The sequence below is a fragment of the Anolis sagrei genome, chromosome 1 (genome assembly GCF_037176765.1).
Source record: "Anolis sagrei isolate rAnoSag1 chromosome 1, rAnoSag1.mat, whole genome shotgun sequence".
Classification (NCBI taxonomy): domain Eukaryota; kingdom Metazoa; phylum Chordata; class Lepidosauria; order Squamata; family Dactyloidae; genus Anolis; species Anolis sagrei.
This window is the reverse complement of record NC_090021.1, coordinates 125,989,060-126,008,743: the sequence shown is the minus strand read 5'-3', so window position 1 is coordinate 126,008,743 and position 19,684 is coordinate 125,989,060. Positions and strand designations below refer to the sequence as shown.

Below are 19,684 nucleotides of genomic sequence, written 5' to 3'. Positions count from 1 at the left end.
GTCACATAAGGCTGTATTAAGTGCACCTTCAATCAGTCAGAACTTCCTGCTGTTCATCAACATAAGTGACATGACACAACTAAGCTTTTCACTTACACCCCATCATATTAAAAGCCCCATCCCAGGATAAAAGCCTATCATCACCATAGTAACATTCTCCCTGCCTCTCCTCGGGTTTTATTTTGGACTAAATGGAACACAAGAAATCAGACATTATCCCAAAGCTATAATCTCTTTTAATCCTCCAACCTCGCAGAACAAAATAAAAACAGAAATATGCCCAGATTCTGTATATCATAGTTGCCTCTGCCTTGTGTGCCTATGCACATGTGCCCTCAAGTCGCCTGAGATCCCATACATAGCATAGGTTTTTATTACCCAAGGGATACTCTGATACAGAGTAATAAACTACAGAGCAGCAGCCAGGCTTATGATTTATAGAGAGATACAAATAATTCTGAGGAATTTTAAAGACCAAATATTTCTGCTGCACTGGAAGTTCGTTTGAATGAACTAGAGAGAAGTTTTACAGATGAGAAATGCATTAGTAGAAAACACAGGCACAATGCTGAAATCAGATCACTAAGAAATGAAAGAGCACAAACACACACAAAAGGTTGAAGGTACGAATCCAGGGAGCAGTATGAGTTCCCACTGTTAGCCTCAGCAGTACGAAAACATGGGAAAGTAGCGGTGCGCCATGAAGTCATGCTGGCCACATAAACTTGGAAGTGTCTATGGACAACGCCGACTCTTCGGCTTAGAAATGGACATGAGCACCAACCGCCAGAGTCGGACACAACTGGACTTAATGTTAGGGGGAAACCTTTACCTTGACCTTACTATACCAAAATGTAGTAACTCATATGCACTTTACAATTAATTGTGCCCATGAATACCACTGAAACCTCAGGATGACACAGAACTTCATAGTTCAGGAAGGTGGAAAGCAGAAGAAACCATCCTCTTCCATTCCCTACCATCTTACCCTGTTGTCTGGTACGGCTTCCCATCCCATGTTGTTTCCCATCCTTTCCCTGCTTCCTCTTTGTGTTCCTCAATAAGAAGTCAGGTCACACCTGACTCCTCCAAAGACACTCTGGACTCTGTTTCTCCACAATGCCGAAATGAAGCCTCACAGATTCCCACCAGAAATTGCCCTGCTTCATGTGATGGGCTCCATGCGACTCCGTTCCAGCAACATGGAAAAATGAGCAGAAGACACAGAGAAGACCATGTCCAATAAGGTCCAAAGTCCTGCTTCAAATCCACTTCCTTTGACCAGTATCAGCTAAGTTGAGAGCCAGTGTAGTGATTTGAGCATCGGACTATGACTCTGGAGACCAGCATTTGATTCCCTACTCAGTCATTGAAACCCACTGGATGACCTTGGACTGGTGTCACCCAACCCCAGAAAACTCTATGATTTTGGGGTGCCATAAGTCAGAAATGACTTGAGGGTGCACAACAAGAACAAAACCAATGTCTTCATCTGATTTGCCTTAGGCTTGCCGTAAGTCAGATACACCACCACCACCACAACAACGGCTTGCTTGTTTTACATTTGCTATAAACGGGAAACAATTTGAAGCCGCCACCACCACAACTTCTTGACCTCAGAAGCACTTTATTTTATGATGTGCAATTAAATCCTTGCTCATCCCCAGATCCTCCTCCCTGATAATCTACATCAGGGGTCCTCAAACCAAGGCCTGGGGGCCGGATGCAGCCCTCCAAGGTCATTTACCCGGCCCTCGCTCAGGGTCAACCTAAGTTTGAAATGATTTGAAAGCACAATAACAACAATCCTATATCAGCAAAAAGTAGGCCCACACTTCCCACTGAAATACTAATAATTTTATATTTGTTGAAATTGTTCTTCATTTTAATTATTGTTCTGTTTTTAAGTGTCTTTTGTACTACAAATAAGATATGTGCAGTGTGCAGAGGAATTCATTCATGTTTTTTTCAAATTATAATCCGGCCCTCCAACAGTTTGAGGGACTGTGACCTGGCCCTCTGTTTAAAGTTTGAGGACTCCTGATCTACATTGTCCTATCTCCCAGTGTTTTAAAAAGTTTTAGCCTTGCCCAATGTAATCTTTTGTGCTTAATGTTTGATTTTAGATTGCTGTGTTCGTTATTATATTGGTTTTGCATTTTATGTATTTTATTTTCTGTTTTTGTTATGCTTTTGTATTATATTGGTTTGGCATTTTATGTATTTTATTTTCTGTTTTTGTTATGCTTTTGTATTATATTGGTTTGGCATTTTATGTATTTTATTTTCTGGTTTTGTTATGCTTTTGTGTTATAAGCCTGTAAAACTTTTCTTTTCCGGCAAGCTTTTGATGGGTGAACAACCCGGGCTATGCCTGTTCTTGCCGCTTATTGTTATTGCTATGGTTATTTTTAAAGTGAATTGTATTGTTTTAATTCGTTTCTGTAAACCGCTTTGAGCCAAACTGGGAGTAGCGGTATACAAGCCAAATAAATAAATAAATAAATAATATATTGTGTGTACTGTACTGATGGGCGTGGCCTCATGTAAGCCGCACTGAGTCCCCCTGGGGGAGATGGAGCAGGGTATAAAGTTTTATTATTTATTATTATTATCTGCCTTTTACAGTTGAATTAATACCGGCTGTTATGTTGGGTTAACTCTCTGGCCCAATCTGCAGCACTACCACTAACTTTTTACATCGTAATCAGTAATGCAATAATTCAGAGGAATTGATATAAGATTGTTCTAGTTCACCAAATAACCTTCTCTGAACAAGTGTCTTCCAAACTACAGGTCCCATCACAGCCAGACAGCACTGACAGGATTGAAAAAGGCAGTCCTTTAATTATGAATTTAGGCCAGTGGCCTTTGCCCTTGTGGCAGTGTGTCTCATTCAGTGCTTTCCATTTTTTGAAATGCAAAGTTACCTTAAAGTAACTTTCCAGATCTTTCTTTAATACAAAAGTAATGTCAATGTATATACACATTTTGAGCAACCTTGATGCAAAACAGATTTTCTTCCTCCCAGCCATGCTCCAAAAGTTGTGCTTTAGATGAGTTTAAACTTTTTGTGCAAGAAGATCGTCCAACCAATGCAAGGGAGTGTGTGATTTCTTAAGTAATGAGGGCTGCTCTTTCTCTCCCCCTGCATTCCAGATGCATTTTCAACTTGAAGAATGAGACCAATTAGATGCCTCAGGGGATTACATTCCAAAACATGACCTTTTCGGCAGAACCAACTTGTTGGTTCAGTTTCAAATCAGACCTGTATTTGAATATAGCAGTTTCCCATTCAAGTGTGAATGTTTCTAAAACAATGGAGGCAATGTGTGAGCTGCTAAATAGTCACAAAAAGGTGACACAACAATGCTATGTCTGCATGCAAGTATACATCTATCCTGTTTTCTGTCTAGTTTGATATATATCTGATACAGTAATGTCTTGCTTATCCAACATAAATGGGCTGGCAGAACACTGGATAAGCTAAAATGTTGGATAATAAGGGTTAAGGAAAAGCCTATTAAACATCAAATTATGTTATAATTTAACAAATTAAGCACCAAAACATCATGTTTTACAACCAATCGACAGAAAAAGCAGTTCAATACATGGTAACGTTATGTAGAAATTACTGTATTTACAAATTTAGCACCAAAACATCACAATGTATTGAAATAGCTGTGGATTCAGGTGGGGGGCAGACTGCGTTGGATAATACAGAACATTGGATGAGCAAAGGTTGGATAAGCAAGACTCTGCTGTATATACTTTTCTCTTAGCATCTCAGAAGCTGAGTATGATCTGCTTAGCAAAAACCAAAACTATATCTGAGGTGCCATCTCCTATTAACAGAAGGAATATATGGATTAGAAGATTGGTATACAGTGACTAACTTAATTAAAATGTTATTTTGAAAGCAGGGAGATTCCCAGAACGAACACAGTCATAGACAATGAAGTTTTTAATGAACATAATTAAGAGCTTGCTCTTTCCTGTGCTTTTTTTCAAACTGAATGCTTGCTTGTTCACCAGCTACTATCACAAGAAATGCTGGAAGTTCCTTCAGACTTCTGGTATGTTTTTGTTAATGATGGAAAAAAGTACTTGATCACTCAAGCAGAAAAACTGGGGGAAACAAGCAGCAAAACCCCAATGAAGAAAATCCTCCTGTAGCTCAATTCTTGCCCTCCAACGAGTATCTCCTTCCAGATATTTGTGTTTAGGATAAAGCTTTTATTTTGTATGAACATACCACGCACCATGGGTATGAGTTCACTACTGAATTCATTTTTTGAGGATAGCTATTTAGATGCTTCCATTATTATTATTATTTGGGAGTAATATGAAATCCTCAACTTACAGACAATATAGGTTGTGTAGGTTTGTTCTTAAGTTGAATTTGTTTACAAGTTTGAGCAGGTACTTTTAAAAGTGTAACACTAGCCTAACTATCTATCTATTCCACACATACACAGGGCAGAACCTACCCCTAAAAAGGGAAAATCACTCCTGAAAGAGTTGTCATGACGAAAAGCCGTCTCCAGTGATATTTCATCACCAATCCTTGGTTCTACAACAAGGCAAATTTTTAAAAATCCAATTATCACATGGACAGAAAGTGAGGTAAAATCTTCTGATCAGGGGCACAGATAGCAAAACAAATACCACAGGAGTGCTAATATATATAAGTATAAATAATATATACTTTATTTATATTCTGCCCTATTTCTCCGAGGAGTCTCGGGGCAGATTACAGTACACATATACTGCAAACATTCAATGCCATTATACAATTAACAAGGACAGGACAGAAACAGAGGCAAAGGCTTCCCATCTTTTCCGTCTCTAGCATCTGGAGGCTGTGCTCGACTGGCTGCGGGGGCCAGGGGGAGGCTTTCGCTCCATCTCTCCATGCTGAGGTGCTTTGTTGTCCGTAGACATTCTCCTGATCGAATTGCCAGCATGTCTGAATGGGCACCTTTTAGTACCTTTAGTATCTCCCCGCCAAAGTATTACCTATTTATCTACTCACATTGCTGCTTGGTGAGCAGAAGCTGGGCTGACAGTGGGAGCTCATCCTAATCCAGCTTGAACTGCCGACCTCTAATCGGCAACACTTCTCCAACCCTCCCTCTCTCTATATATATATATCTGGTTGGAGTTACACTGAAAAATGTACCTGTTCCACCTTACAGACAAATTCAACTTAAGAACAAACCTATAGAACATATCTCATTCGTAACTTGGGAACTGCCTGTACATATCTGTATGTATTTCTGTGTTTTCTTTCTAAACATGAAATAAAGAGAAAGCGGCCAAACTATCCATGGATAGATAGATAGATAGATAGATAGATAGATATTTGTCTTTAGTTTGTTTATTGTAATGTCTAAACTGTCTTGTTCCAATCAACCAGAAGACAAGCTCAGGTAGCATTCACGGAAAAGCTAGAACATCCCTACAGATTAGCTAGGGAACAGCAAAGTAGGATTTCCTTTCGATGAAAAAATCGTTCTGGTTAATGTTTGTAAACAATGATATAAACAGGACTTTCAGTTAACTGCAGTTCAGTAAAGCTATCATGTGTATTTGGAGATTAATGCAGAATCTGCAGGGAAGCCAATACTCGTTTTAAAAATCAGATCGCTGCAGTAATTTGAAAAGAGGAATAACTGTCCTGCTCTCATGTTAAAGACTTAGCTGATTTTCATACACATATCCATAATAAAAGTCATTTTCAATTGGTATCTATCACGTATACCATCTAGAAATTTCACCCCACACAAGCACTTTCAGCATACCAAATACGGTAAGGTCAAGGATCCATCCCACTTAATTTCAAACTGTATCCAATTTCTCCTGAAAATAGATAGTGAACTGCACCCTGCACATAAGAAATATAAATAACATTTTCTGCAATTTTTTAAAATCTACAGCCCACAAAAGCACTTTTTCTGGAAACATTGAGCTTTTTTTGTACTGTTTCCCCTTTGCATCATTCAATAGCATATGCTTATTTGAAAATGCAATGTATGTTTAACACACAATACATGTAATTATTCATGCTTGAATTCTAGCCCACCAGAAGCTGTGACACAAGCACACTTGCACTGCTTTGAACGACTGACTCATGCCCATTGTACAGACAGGAGCAAGTGATACCAAAGTTAGCAAAGCGGGACCTACCTACTCCCTGAAGATCAGGGGGTTGTGTTATGTTTTTAAAGAGATTGAAACCCAGTCCCCCTCCGCTTGTATGTGGGCACAACAGCGTGAATATTATACTGAAGGAAACAGTAACAAAGAGGGAAAACAGTACCCAAAAGAGTTTTTCTTCCTTTGAAAAAAATGCTTCCTGTTCCTTTTTCCCCACCTATGGTGGAAGTCTAAATTTAAAGCAGCACATTTTGTGCAAGAATCCCTAACTCAACAATTGGAGCAAGGATTTACATAAAATTTATTTACTCTTGCGAATTTTCAAAATGAAAATGATGCGTTGTACTGAAGATGCTGGGTAGTCCACAATGTTTTGGTTAATGATGGAAAAAGTACTGAAGTTTCATTCTTGCCCTCCAACACCCTCAGCCTACAAAGAGAATTACCTTCCAATGTCATATAGCAATCAGGTACAGGAGAGCCCAAAAAGGATCCTGGATGGCTACAGCTTTCAGATCCATAGCTATCTTACCCATCCTTGTTTCGCGTAATAGGCAATGGGGAAAGGGAGACAAAGACCTTCCAAGAGCCACAGCTGATTTTCCACAACTTCCTGAAATAATCTGGGAACATTGTAAACCCCCCATCCCATCTCTCACCACCATGCCAGAGACATTATCTCAATTTGAAACATCTTAAAAGAAAAACTGTGCAGTTTTCAAGGACATCTGGTATCAGGAAAAGAATCTGATTAAACTATTTGTTTTTCCTTGTGGAATTAATATGGCATATCCTTAATTGAAATGCATATGCAATATGAGGTGTGGTCTAAAACTGTGACAAAATGTTTATATTATAGTCTACACCAAATTACTATACCCATACTGAATGTAATTCATCTTCTACTCTCTCTTTGTCTCTCTCTGTCTCTCTCTGACTCTCTCTTGTCTCTCTATCTCTCTCTCTCTCTCTCTCTCTCGATATATATATATATATATATATATATATATATATATATATATCTTCCTACAGTAATTTTGTGAGTGCACACACACACACCCTACATAATTTATTATTATATGCACATAAATACTGTAAGGTTCTCCTTGCATGTAAAATTTACAAATGGTTGTTCTGTTTAGAAAACATTTATGCACAGGAGATAGCATTTTCTTCTGTTTCCTTTTTAATTTTAATTCCTTTTAAAATGGAAGAGCACAGCTCTTTGCTACTTTTAGTTTACAAGAAATAATATGAGGTTTTGTCTTACCATTTTAATGTCTGTGTTTTTTATTTATTTATTTATTTGTGGGATTTAAATTACTTTTTTGAAAATCTAATCACACGCACCACAATGCTCATGTGCAGATTGTCCGGACACCAATCCCAAGCAAACTGGTTTACATTTAGGTGCTTTGATGCTCATTGCAGGCTCTACATTGGTGTATCTTCAGACTTCACTTATCCTAGTTTAAAGTCCTTAATGCACACTGCTGTATGCATCATCTAAACACCATGCTGTCACGTTGCCTTCCAACTCCATTAAGTAGTCAGTATACATGTGCCCCTAGTGAATTTCCTGCTGAACTATGTGATGAAATCTAAATGTATAAGAGCTTGAAGACTTTGAAAAGCTATTTATTTCTCACTCACAAACTCACCCCATTCAACAAAAGCAAAGCCTGGGGAAATTATTTTTACTGGTTACTGCAATTTCACAATCGTGTATCTGAAGAGCCATACAATGAAGGATGAGAGCAGTAAAGATTGAAGAAGATCTCCTTGTGGCTATGTTGGATTGGGAACAGGTTGCACCTGGGAAAGCTGTAGTGCAACAACACTCTTACTTTTCTACTATTAGAAGGATTCACAGTATAGGAAATCCCCAAGTTATGAACAAAATAGGTTCTGTAGGTTTGTTCTTAAGTTGAATGTGTATGGACGTCGTTAGTAAGTTGTATGTTTGCAACTCAGGGACTGCCTGTATATCATAAACCTTGTTCTGGACAGGGATCTTCAGTACCCAAATTAAAATGGGTGGAATTCAAGTTGTTCCCAAAGATGAGTACTGCTGCATTAGAATATGGACTTTGGAGGAGAAAACACAAATGAAAATGCTATGAAAAATTAGAAATGACTTCGCTCCAGAACTTCATGTCCATTGAGTCTGAGATTTACACACAATACAGGATGCTTCATGATAGCTTTTCACTGCACTTCTTCCCATCCCACCAATATACCGTAGCAATGTCTAGAAATAAAATACATCCATTTGTATCCCTAGAAAGCATAGAGCAGATATACATTTCAGATATAAAATGACTTTGGATCACCAGGACCAGATAACATCTTTTCATTCCCCACACCTTTCTTTTAGTCCAGCCAAAATCTTCAAGCCAACCACCATTTGTTGCCAAAATATAAGTAGGAAAAAGCCTAAGACTCGTGCAGCTCTTCTATCCTATCTCTGCTTTCTCTTTGTATGCACAAGTAAAGGTTTCAGAAGGTTAAGAGTCTAGAAATAATATTAAACTTTTTAAAGAGAAAGCAGAGATAGGATAGAGGAGCTGCATGAGTAATTTTGAGACTTCTGCTTTCTCACGACATCTAAATACAAGAAATTGATTTGCTCTAACCGCAGAAGGTTAAGAGTCTAGAAATAACATTAAACTTTCATCACTGTTTAGCTGAAGGGAGAATAAAGGGCCAGACTAGCACAGTAGTTTAAACTGCCTGCTACAGAAGATCCTGCCAACTGGAAGGTTGGCAGTTCAAGCTCAGATTGGGATGAGCTCCCGCCATCAGCCCAGCTTCTGGTCACATAGCAATTCAGAAAAAAATGTACGCAGATAAATAGGTATTGCTTGGCAAGGAGGTAAAGGGCACCCTGAAAAACACGCAGGCAAAAATCCAACAAGGAAATGAGTCGATGGACAGGCTCCTCAGCGTGGAAAATGAAAAAACAGAACCTCCTCATGGGCAAGTCGAACACAGCCAGATGCCAGAGATGAAAAGAGGGAAGCCTTGCCTCTGTTTATGTACTGTCTGTCTCTGTCAACTGCATAACAGCACTGAATGTTTGCCATATATTTATCTGTAATCAACTCTGAGTCCTCTCAGGGAGACAGAGCGGAATATAAATAACGTATATTATTATTATTATTATTATTATTATTATTATTATTATTATTATTAAAGTGAAAGCACCAACCCTCTGCTCTTTACTATTTAAGAAAATGAAAAATTTATGATGTGGTGGCTAAGAGTGACCTGTTTTAGCCTGGAGAAAGGCTTATACAAAAACTAAAAGTGATTTTAGCCTGCAACAGATTGGGAGATGTCAAAAGGATGTGGGTAAGGTTTTTAATTTTAAAAAGGCTGGGGTGTGTGTGTGATCCAATACAGGATGGGTGTATATCCCCCTTCCCCAACAGACATGGGTATATTAGCCATATCTAGTTTATCTGAAACGACTATGGTTGAAGAGTTGCCTATATTTGATTTTAATAGAGAACTGTAACTTGCTTAAACTTCCTTCTCTTGTTGATCGAGCTTAAAGGGGGAGAGAAAAACTAATCCTCATTATGCTAAACCTTGGTGCAAAATCACTGCCACATTTCAGATATCAACTGACTCTTTCTTAAGACCAATAAAAGAACTTACTTTCCAATATTTTCAGGCAATGCTTGTAGAGAGATATCATTTACCGAGAGACACGTAAGATTCTGCAGCTCTGGAAAGCTTTCAGGCAACCTACGGAGAAAGAGTTCAAATCAGTCAAGGACAAAAGAAAACAGAACAGAATCTGATCTCTACCACCTCTTCCCACACAATTATGAACAATAAACATTACAGCAGTCGGAAATCGGAATGCGTTCTGCAATGTTGGTTGCTTACTATTCATTTAAAATATGTTTGTATTGAATTTCAATATGATTTAAAAAGCAGAAAGGCTAAAACAGAAAAACGAATACAACTAAAACAAAACATATATTTGATTTTAATACCTGTACATGCTAGCTAACCATGAAAACTGCCATTTATAAAATAGAGACCAGTCTCTCTCAATACTTTTAAATTCTAATTCATAGAGCCGCAGTTAGGATTAATGTAAAGTGTCCAACTCTGTGGAGTGTGCTCATCTCTGTTTCTAAGCTGAAGAGCCGGTGTTGTCCATAGACACCTCCAAGGTCATGTGGTCAGCATGACTGCATGGAGCACCATCACCTTCCCGCTACCTATGGATCTACTCACATTTGCATGTTTTCAAACAGCTAAGTTGGCAGAAGCTGGGGCTAACAACGGCAGCTCACCCCACTCCCTGGATTCGAACCGCCAACCTTTCATTCAGCAAGTTCAGCAGCTCAGCAGTTTAACCCACTGCGCCACTGGGGGCTCCCTAGTTAGGATTACTCTATATTAATACTAAAGTAGCAACCACTTCAATTAACCAAGGAAGTTGTGGATCCATGGCTCAGTATTGCTAACTGTATGTTTTTGAAAAGAGAGGGAACAACTTTGGGTATTCTCCAGTGATGCTAGACTCCAATTCCCATCCCTTTTAGCTGGTCAGGACTGATGGGAATTATAGTCAAACAACATCTGGCCAGAGCATGAGCTGATTGAAAAGCACACTATCTGGTGGTGCTTTTCTCTTCCCAAACATAGCAAATAATTATTTCCCAAGGATGGAAAAAGGATCTCCTCTCTCTTACAACTTGACAGCTTGCCCTGTAATGCAACACACAGCCAATGCTGTCTGAAAAGGGAAATCAATAGTTCATTAAAGTGGAGCGCAGCCCCAACACTGAAGCCATCCTGACAGATAAAAACCAACCGTCATCAATCAGCTGCAAAGGTTCTCCGCACCCGTCACCCTACATGTAAGAAAAATGGGCTATCATCCACAAGGGCTCAGTTCAAGACGAAAATCTGTCACAGATTAGGTAGGATCTTCTGGGCTCTTCAAAACTATCCAGGGCTTAACGGCAGTGAAAGCAAAGATTAACAGCTCACTTTCTGGCTGGAAATACTGCCCTCAAGGAGCTAATTAAGCAGCCACTGTTCCCATCTAGATATATGTTCTGTATTAAAAGGGAAACATTTACATGACTGATACAATGAATGATAAAACCCTGCTAGAGCTACAAAACAACACCAAACATGTTTACTATCATGCTTGATTATCTGACAGTGTTGGTACAGGTTTATGTTTTAGAGTAAATATACTTAGATGTGTTAATGGCTTGTTAATGGGAATAAGGTAAGGTGTAATGGGTGACAGAACGAAGTTGAATGTTGGAGTGTGATTGCTCCTGATGATAAGGTGGTGGAAGAAAAGGAGAGGAAGACTGGAGAAAAGGAGAGGAGAAAATTGATTTGGTGCCTGGACTGGAAACTGGAAAGCAGTTCAGTTCTGTGTGAGGGATGTTGATGGACAGATTGCAGGAACTTTGGCCAGAATTCTGTATGGGATTTACATATGCGTAAGTGCTACACAGGGAATCCTAGCTTGATCTCCACAATCCTCACTTACTGGGAAGCAACTACTGCAATTGACTGAGATCTGTTGATATGCCTTCCCGTGAGCAATCTTCAGTGCAACAGGTAGAATTAGGGTCTCTGACACAATTACCTATCATTCTTAACATCACATGGGACAGCCTCAATCAGCTGCTTCCCAATCAAGAGAATATCAGACCTCTGTTGATCACAATGGCTGCTTTCCTATAAATTAGGAGTAGGAAGTTTCACAGTTCCAATTTAGCTCCAAAACTAAGAACTACCATATAAACTCATGTATAAGTCAAGGACAGGTTTGAGGGCCAAAATTATAGATCTTGATATGGCCCATTGATAAATTGCCCTTCTGCCGAAAGAGCAAAGCACGAATGCCACCTCAGAGTACTTGCTGCCCCTGAGCCCCTTCACTGCCATTTCTTTTGGAAAATGGAAATCTCCATAAGCTTTTGGAGATTTTAAGATCTTTAGAAGAGCATGACCTTGTTAGAGTAACTAAATCAATTATGACACTGATTTACACAATGCATACTATATGTACAGTAAGATTATTATTATTATCAATACTATGGGCAAAACGCATATAAACATCAATTATTCAATCAAGAAAAACATCCATAATAAAAATTAAACAATAAGTTCTCATTCACCAAATGTTGTGAGTTCTCAATTCTTGATTGAATAATTTATGTTTATATGTATTTTGCCCATAGTATTGATACTAATAATAATCTTACTGTAAATCAGTGCCATAATTGATTCAGTTACAGAACAATTTAACACTTATATAGAGATTTATAGGTATCTGTTGCTCTATATATGACCTTATTAGAGGTCATATCCTTTTGAAAATGATGCCATAACCATTTGGTAAAAATGGCATTCATGCAAGGCAATTAGGTTTCTCAGCTGTTAAACTGATGTACCTAGGTATGTCTTTGAACTGTTAGGGACAAAGACATGCCAGTGCACAAAAAGCACGCACGCACGCGCACACACACACACACATATATACACACAGCAGAGTTTCAGAAGTGTTGCTTTAGTTGCCCAAAAACATCTACTCTCTCTTAAAATATATTTGCCTTTAAATCATGCACTCAAAAGACAAAAATAAGTAGACTTCTTTAAAAGTAACATAGTTGGTTTACTCACAAACTTCATGTATTCAGCATACAGTTACTTTGTATATCAATCCAGTTACAAACAGGATTTGAAGTAGTTTCTCTGTGTAGGTAACACAGGGCATCATCTCTTATAAGCAACAGTCCAAAGTATCTCTCTGTTCTGAGTATCTAATAGAGACTGAAAGTCCAATGGATATCTAAGCATACTGTTCCTACCAAAGTCTCAAAAGCATACCTCTAAAATGGAGTCTGAGCCCTGAACAAGCCCAGATCTGATCACATGGTCTGCACCCCTCCCACAACAAAGAGTTAAAGAAAAAAATGCATACCGATATACACATATACAATACAGTAAGCAATCTGAATTATATGCATAACAAATAACTAGTGGAGGCTTAAAGAAAGTTGCTATTTCCAACAATTTCCTCACCCAGAAATTCAAACAGCCACCACAGAGAAAGTAGAGTGACTTTGTGGTTCTTTTATGTTCTCCTGGGATGGACTAAGCTTTTGCCTTTGCTACTCTATTCAGACAAAGTTCCTTTTTTGATAACAGTTAAAGGTACAGAACTCACACTGATAAGTCAATCCAAGTTTGGGGTGTTTGATTGTGTGATTAACATTTCTAGACTTATGCATGAGCATATGGGATATATAAGGCTTGTGCATAATAACTGTCATGAGTCTATAACTCTAGGTTATGCATTTCAACTGCCAAAGAGGATGCTGGCCCAAATTTACATCTGAAGAGATATGTTTAAATTAAAAGAGTAAAGAACAATAACAAGCAACTAGAAGCTGTTATGAAACTATACTTTAACTTGTGGTTAATGCTAAATTCATAAATAAGCATTATTTTGATCATTTCTAATTATTTGGCCAAATTAAGTGCTGAAAGAGAAACCAAGGAAGAAATATTTTAGATTTTTGGTGGCAGTAAATTTCCAAACAGGAACAGAATTGTGGCTAAAGAGAGTTCAAACAAGTATCTGGAGAATCGTACAAAGGCAGTTGAGAATCCAGAGGCATTTAAGGCTTACAAATCTATCAAGCTATTTGTGGTGTAAAGTGCTGTACGCAAGGAAAAGTCAAAGGTTTAATGAAAACAATTTTGTATTAGTCTGAATAGATATGGGGAAAAAATAAAACCTTTTGCTAGTCTTCTCTGTTCCTGAAGAGTGGACCCAGCAGGAAAGACATAAAACATACTTGAACAGGAAGACAGTATAAAATAGGAAAAAATATATCATCTGTCCGGCACATCTCATTTGAGGCTTTGCACTCCAGGCAAGTGGCCAAGACTCATCCCTCATATACCTTCTCAGCAGCCCTGGCATATCCAAATCACCATTTTTCTTGGTAAAATACCTGGGGGCAGCAAATGATGAAACACTCCTCACACTTCATTGTCTTATGCTGGGAAGAGCTGCATTCATATTTCATTCAGGACTGTCACAGGGCGTGTGCATTTTGTATTTCACTATCTCTGATTAACAACCGTGTCAAACAAAAACTGCTCAGAAGCTTCTGAAAAATCAATCAGTTTCTGTGTCAGCATCCTGAGACCCCCCAACCATTTGTCCGGATTATACGAGTACATAACCTTTACCGAGCTGCTGCAGAATTAAAAAGTAATATTCTCCACTTAGAAACAATGTGTTTGCACCTATCTGAACAGCAAGACTAATAATAGCTCTTGAGCTGTTTTCCATCTAACTCCCAGGCTATTTTTCTGTATAAGAAAATCTAATTTCAGTATGCTACAAAGTTACAAGAATGCAAGTCTCCTACATGGAGAAATATAATTTGCTCAAATCCCTTTGCACAAGCAAAGCATTTGAGCTATGAAAAAACAGCAAGGCACTAAGGATGTAGAATAATTATTGAAAGCAGGCATGTAGCCGGGGGTGGGGGGGGGGGATTTAGGGGCTTCAGCCCCCTCCGAAATTCTCATGGTGGTTCGCGAAAAGGCCTTACTGGTGCATTATTTAAACTGTTATGTTTATTCATATCATGATCTGATCACCATACTCAATATATCCCATATGCATGGGGGTATTGGGGTAATGATACAAAAGGTTTGCTAGGCTAGACCCTCTTTCACTCAGACTCAGCCCCCCCAAAACCCCCCCTGAAAAAAAATCACACCCCCCCCCCCCCCCCCCCCCGAAACGAAATCCTGGCTACGGGCCTGATTGAAAGGAACCACAATGAGACAGCACAGAAACGTTACTTTTTTTGTTAAGTTTTACCAAAATATCAGACATTTCCCTCAACATTTTCAGTTTCATCTTTTACCTGTTTTAGAACTGTCTATAAGCAAGTGCATGTGAAAATAAACCTCGTGGTTAAAACAGATGATCAAAATCAAAGGCAGTTTTAGCAGTTCTACAAGCATTTTTTGTGAAAGTTACCTGGTGAGAGGATTCCCACTGAAATCTGCTACTTGTAGTGATTTGCAAAAGGAGATACTTTCAGGAATTTCAGGAATATCTGTAAGACAGAAAACAACACATTCAGAATCACAAATCAAAACTGTTTTTGTACATTACTGTGTAGTAAACAATGACAAATATGTCTTGATAGAACACACATAAAATGCTCATTGTACCAAAATATTTTGTATATGTATTTATACAAATGAAGACTCCAAGGCAGTTTGACACCACTGTAACAACAGTGGCTCAATGCTATGGGAGTTGTAGTTCGGTGAGGCATCAGCTCTCTTTGGGAGAGAAGGCTAGAGATCTTGTAAAACTTCAGCTCCAACTATTCCATAGCATTGAGTCATAGCAGTTCAAGTGGTGACAAACTGCATTATTTCAAAATGCAGATGCACTCAAACTTAAGCAACCTAAATATTTAATATTACAATCTGATTCAGACTCACCATCATAAGATCAATATGTTGCAGATATGTGGACACATGTATTTTTAAAAAAGGAAGTACTGTAACGCAGTATCGCAATAAAGGAAACCATTAGTGGTGGGAGGGGACAGGCTTGAGGTCACGAAGAATGTCTTGTGGCTACACGTTCGGGCACATCTAAAGACCAGCTTGAGAAACAATGGTATAATTAAGGAAGGAGCTCACAGCAATATTATTGTTGCATCTACTGATCACATATATTGTTCATATACACAGAGTCAGTGTACTAACTTACCCTCATTTTCTGTCTAGGGAAAATACAGGCAGTCCCCGAGTTACAAACATCCAACTTACACACAACTCAAAGCTAAGAACAGGGTGAGGCAACAGGAAGTGAGAGATATCTACCCTTAGGAAGGGATATTCACTCCTGAAAGAGTTATCCTGGGGAAAAGGTGTCTCCACTGATGCTTTCTCACCAATCCTTGGTGACTTCCCATGCTGGGACAAGAGAGAAACCTCCCACAGGATGGTGAAACATCCAGCGTCCCCTGGGCAACATCCTTGCAGACAGCCAATTCTCTCACACCAAAAGCAACTTGCAGTTTCTCGAGTCACTTCTGACACAATTTTTAAAAAATCCTTGTTTCCACAACAAGCCAATTTTTATTTTAAAAAATTAATTATCACAGGGATAGAAAGTGAAGTGAAATCCTCTGAACAGGGTCACAGACAGCAAAATAAACACCACAGGGGTGTTAACCTTCCCTATGATATTCAAAGATATATTAGATAGATAAATAGATATATTAGATAGATAAATTAGATAGATAGATAGATAGATAGATAGATAGATAGATAGATAGATAGATAAGATAGGCAGGGAGTTGTCACTGTTCCTACTTACATATAAATTCAACTTAAGAGCAAACCTAAAGAACCTATCTTGTTCGTTACTGCCTCTAATCAAGGTAACCAATTGCAATATTCACACTGGCCTCAAGCAGACAAATGTTCTTTCTCCCACCCTGGACATTCCAGATATATAAACCCCACTTGCCTAGTTTCCAACAGATCCCTCAATCTCTAAGGATGCTTGCCATAGATGAGGGTGAAACATCAGGAGAGAATGCTTCTGGAACATGGCCATACAGCCCAGAATACTCACAGCAACCCACACTGGGTTTTTTTTTCCTGTCTTGTAGTTCTTTTGCATTTGAGATGTAAAATTAGCAAAGAGACATAAGTCACTGTTTGTATCACTAACTTACTGCAAATTGGCCAGAAACTAGTTGTTGTCGACCTCCTTACCAATGGCAATTTATTATTATTTTACACAGATATGAGTACGCACACAGAGCCAGTAGACTGCTCATGGCTCTACAGAGAAATAAACATATTCCTCAGTCTTTGAACATTGTTGTAAAGTAGGCCTTCAAGCAATGCTGTGTGTTTTTCCAGAAAATGCTCTGGATCTATACCCTAAATACATTTGGCATGTTTAATTAACTCATAATTACTATACAAAGCTCTTTTAAAACAGTGCATCAGTATCTGAACTGAAATATTTCACCAGGGAAAATGTTGTACTACTTTATATTAACGCAAATTGGAAGCTTGGAAAGTATTTTCATCAGAATACTTCTCTTTAAAATTTACATGTAATTTCCCATTCATGATTAATTTAAATTTAAGGGGGAAAGGGAGCGTGAAAACTGTTGACATACTAATTTTAGCACATCCAGAGTTCTGTGCATGATATACTGTTGCTGTCTGTCTATTCATTTACTTCCAACGGAATTTAATTCCCTTTTCTATTGAGGTCACTGGGGTGTCTGCCAACTTCTTCCCTTTCTTCTATGGCTTCACTACAATTGGATCTTTCCAATTAGGCATTATTACAACTATTTCAAAGTAACAAAAAATGCTTAACAGATCATGTGCAACCGCATTTTTGACCTATTTAATTAAACAGAACAAATGAAAATTTACTCTGTGTATTTTTGAACGTAAAACAAAAATATTCACAGCTTTAGTTCTTTAGTTGAATTATAAGACTGATTTGTGCTTTTATTTTAATTCTATTTACAAATCAATAAATCATACCAGTATTATTGATAAATCACCGAGCTCCTCGCAAAAGTTGAGCACAATAAAAAAATTGAAAAGGGTGTGGTATACGGACATCTACGGTAGGGATAATAATTTGGAAAACATTAATTACAACTTTGGAACTACCAGGTTTGCTTAATATAAATATCCATTACCTGAATTTAATAAAAAATATTTTTCCCCATGGGAAAAAAGTGTACTGGAAATGTTTTGCCCCATAGCACTGCTCTTAAGTGTATGGTTCAAATCTAGTAAACTAATACTAGAAAATGCAATATTCCTTCATGCTCTTCAGCAAAGAAACTGCTAACATAATCAGTCCATCAACATTTCATGCAGGCCTGGCAGAAATCTAGTAGCAAAGGAATGTCATCTGGACCCTAAAAAGCACTGTTTGGAGGAAAGGGGTAAATATAAGTGGAGAGCAAGAACTAAATCTGAAATTAAAATTATGTTAGGTGGATTATGGCCAAGATTATTTCTATGGAGAGAACAGTTGTCTGTGAAGCTGAAAGAATCCCCAGTAGCTCCTGCATTCCCTCCAAAGAAACTAATTATAGAGAGCTGAAACCTTCCAGAGCCAGACTCCAGGAAACATAGAGAGTGACCCAGTGGATTGGGCCAGCGCGTGGACCACTAGTTCCCAACCTTTTTTTGACCAGGGACCACTTTGACCAGGGAGCACTTGACCAGGGACCACTCTCCAACATTAGTACCAAAATGGTTACAAATCAGTTTCCGGTCAACTTCAAATTTGGTTTGGTTATTCGGGGTGCTGATTCAGAAAATTGCACTGGATATACCACATCAGCTCTAGTTTCTACAGAACATATGCCATCCAGTTGTTGACTTATGCTCGCCCACAGAAAATCATATTTAATAAGCCTTGGAACTATAAGAGGGTTTTGCGAGAACAGTCGCTCTCATACCAATGGTGTAGTGATAAGACCGCAGACCATATTTTAGTTCTTGCAGACCCCTGGTGGTCTATGGACCACAGATTGAAACCACTGCAGTTATACTAAATAACATATATATTCATGAATATGTCCACTTCATATATAAATTGAGAGCGAGTTTTGGGGACAAAATGAGGGATTTTGATATGACCTGTGGATAAACTTAGAAGGCACTAAACAGGCTGTGCTCTGGTACCACGAGATGTAGAGGCAACCTTAAGAAATGAGGCCACAAAGTGGAGTCAGCGACATGCGAGTGTGGAGAAGAACAAACCACAGACCACCTATTACAATGAAACCTGAGCTCTTCCACACGTACAATGGAAGATCTTCTTACAGCAACATCAGAGGCACTCAAAGTGGCGAGCTTCTGGTCAAAGGACATTTAGTATAATGCCAAGTTTTTTAAACTTTGTGTTTTTAAAATACACTGCAATTGTACCCTCGGTTTTCTGCTAATACGATAAATAAATCTTTACTAGTTACACTGACCCATGGAAAGTTGACCTAGATTTTCGGGAAGGGATGATTTTTTCACTAAGACTTCTAGACTTATACATGAATATATACAGGTCTCTCTTAGGCTTCTCTTCAAGGCCTTTAATATCATTTGCTGATTAAAGATATCCATGGATGCAACTCTGTTTATCAATCACAAAGAAGCAGGAAAGCCCCTTGCTTCACACTGTAAGAGTTGTTGTTAACAGTGATGTTCAGCATCTCAGGGGGAAAAAGCTTGCAAACATATTTACCCAATTCAAAAGAAAAATAGAACTGCACTTAAAAATATTTTACAGTGAGAAGGGTTTTATGAATACTTCCCTTCACCCAACACCTTTGTTCTAAAGCGTACATGAACCCCTTTCATCCTTTCATAATTCCTGCTATTGCCAAAATGATGGAAATTCTGCCAAAGTTTGGGAACATTGACATAAATA

General features: G+C 38.4%; 1 protein-coding gene across 6 annotated transcripts in view; it reads right to left on the bottom strand.

Annotated features, from left to right (window-relative positions):
* LRRC1 (leucine rich repeat containing 1) overlaps window positions 1-19,684 on the bottom strand; it is a 126,713-nt gene that overhangs the window by 65,056 nt on the left and 41,973 nt on the right. For all 6 annotated transcript variants that reach the window (XM_060788221.2, XM_060788202.2, XM_060788215.2 and 3 more), the window contains exons 3-4: window positions 15,221-15,299; window positions 9,823-9,912 (exon numbers count right to left, since the gene is read on the bottom strand). In XM_060788221.2, coding sequence (XP_060644204.2) covers window positions 9,823-9,912; window positions 15,221-15,299 — 169 coding nt within the window. The remainder of the gene's footprint in view (window positions 1-9,822; window positions 9,913-15,220; window positions 15,300-19,684) is intronic.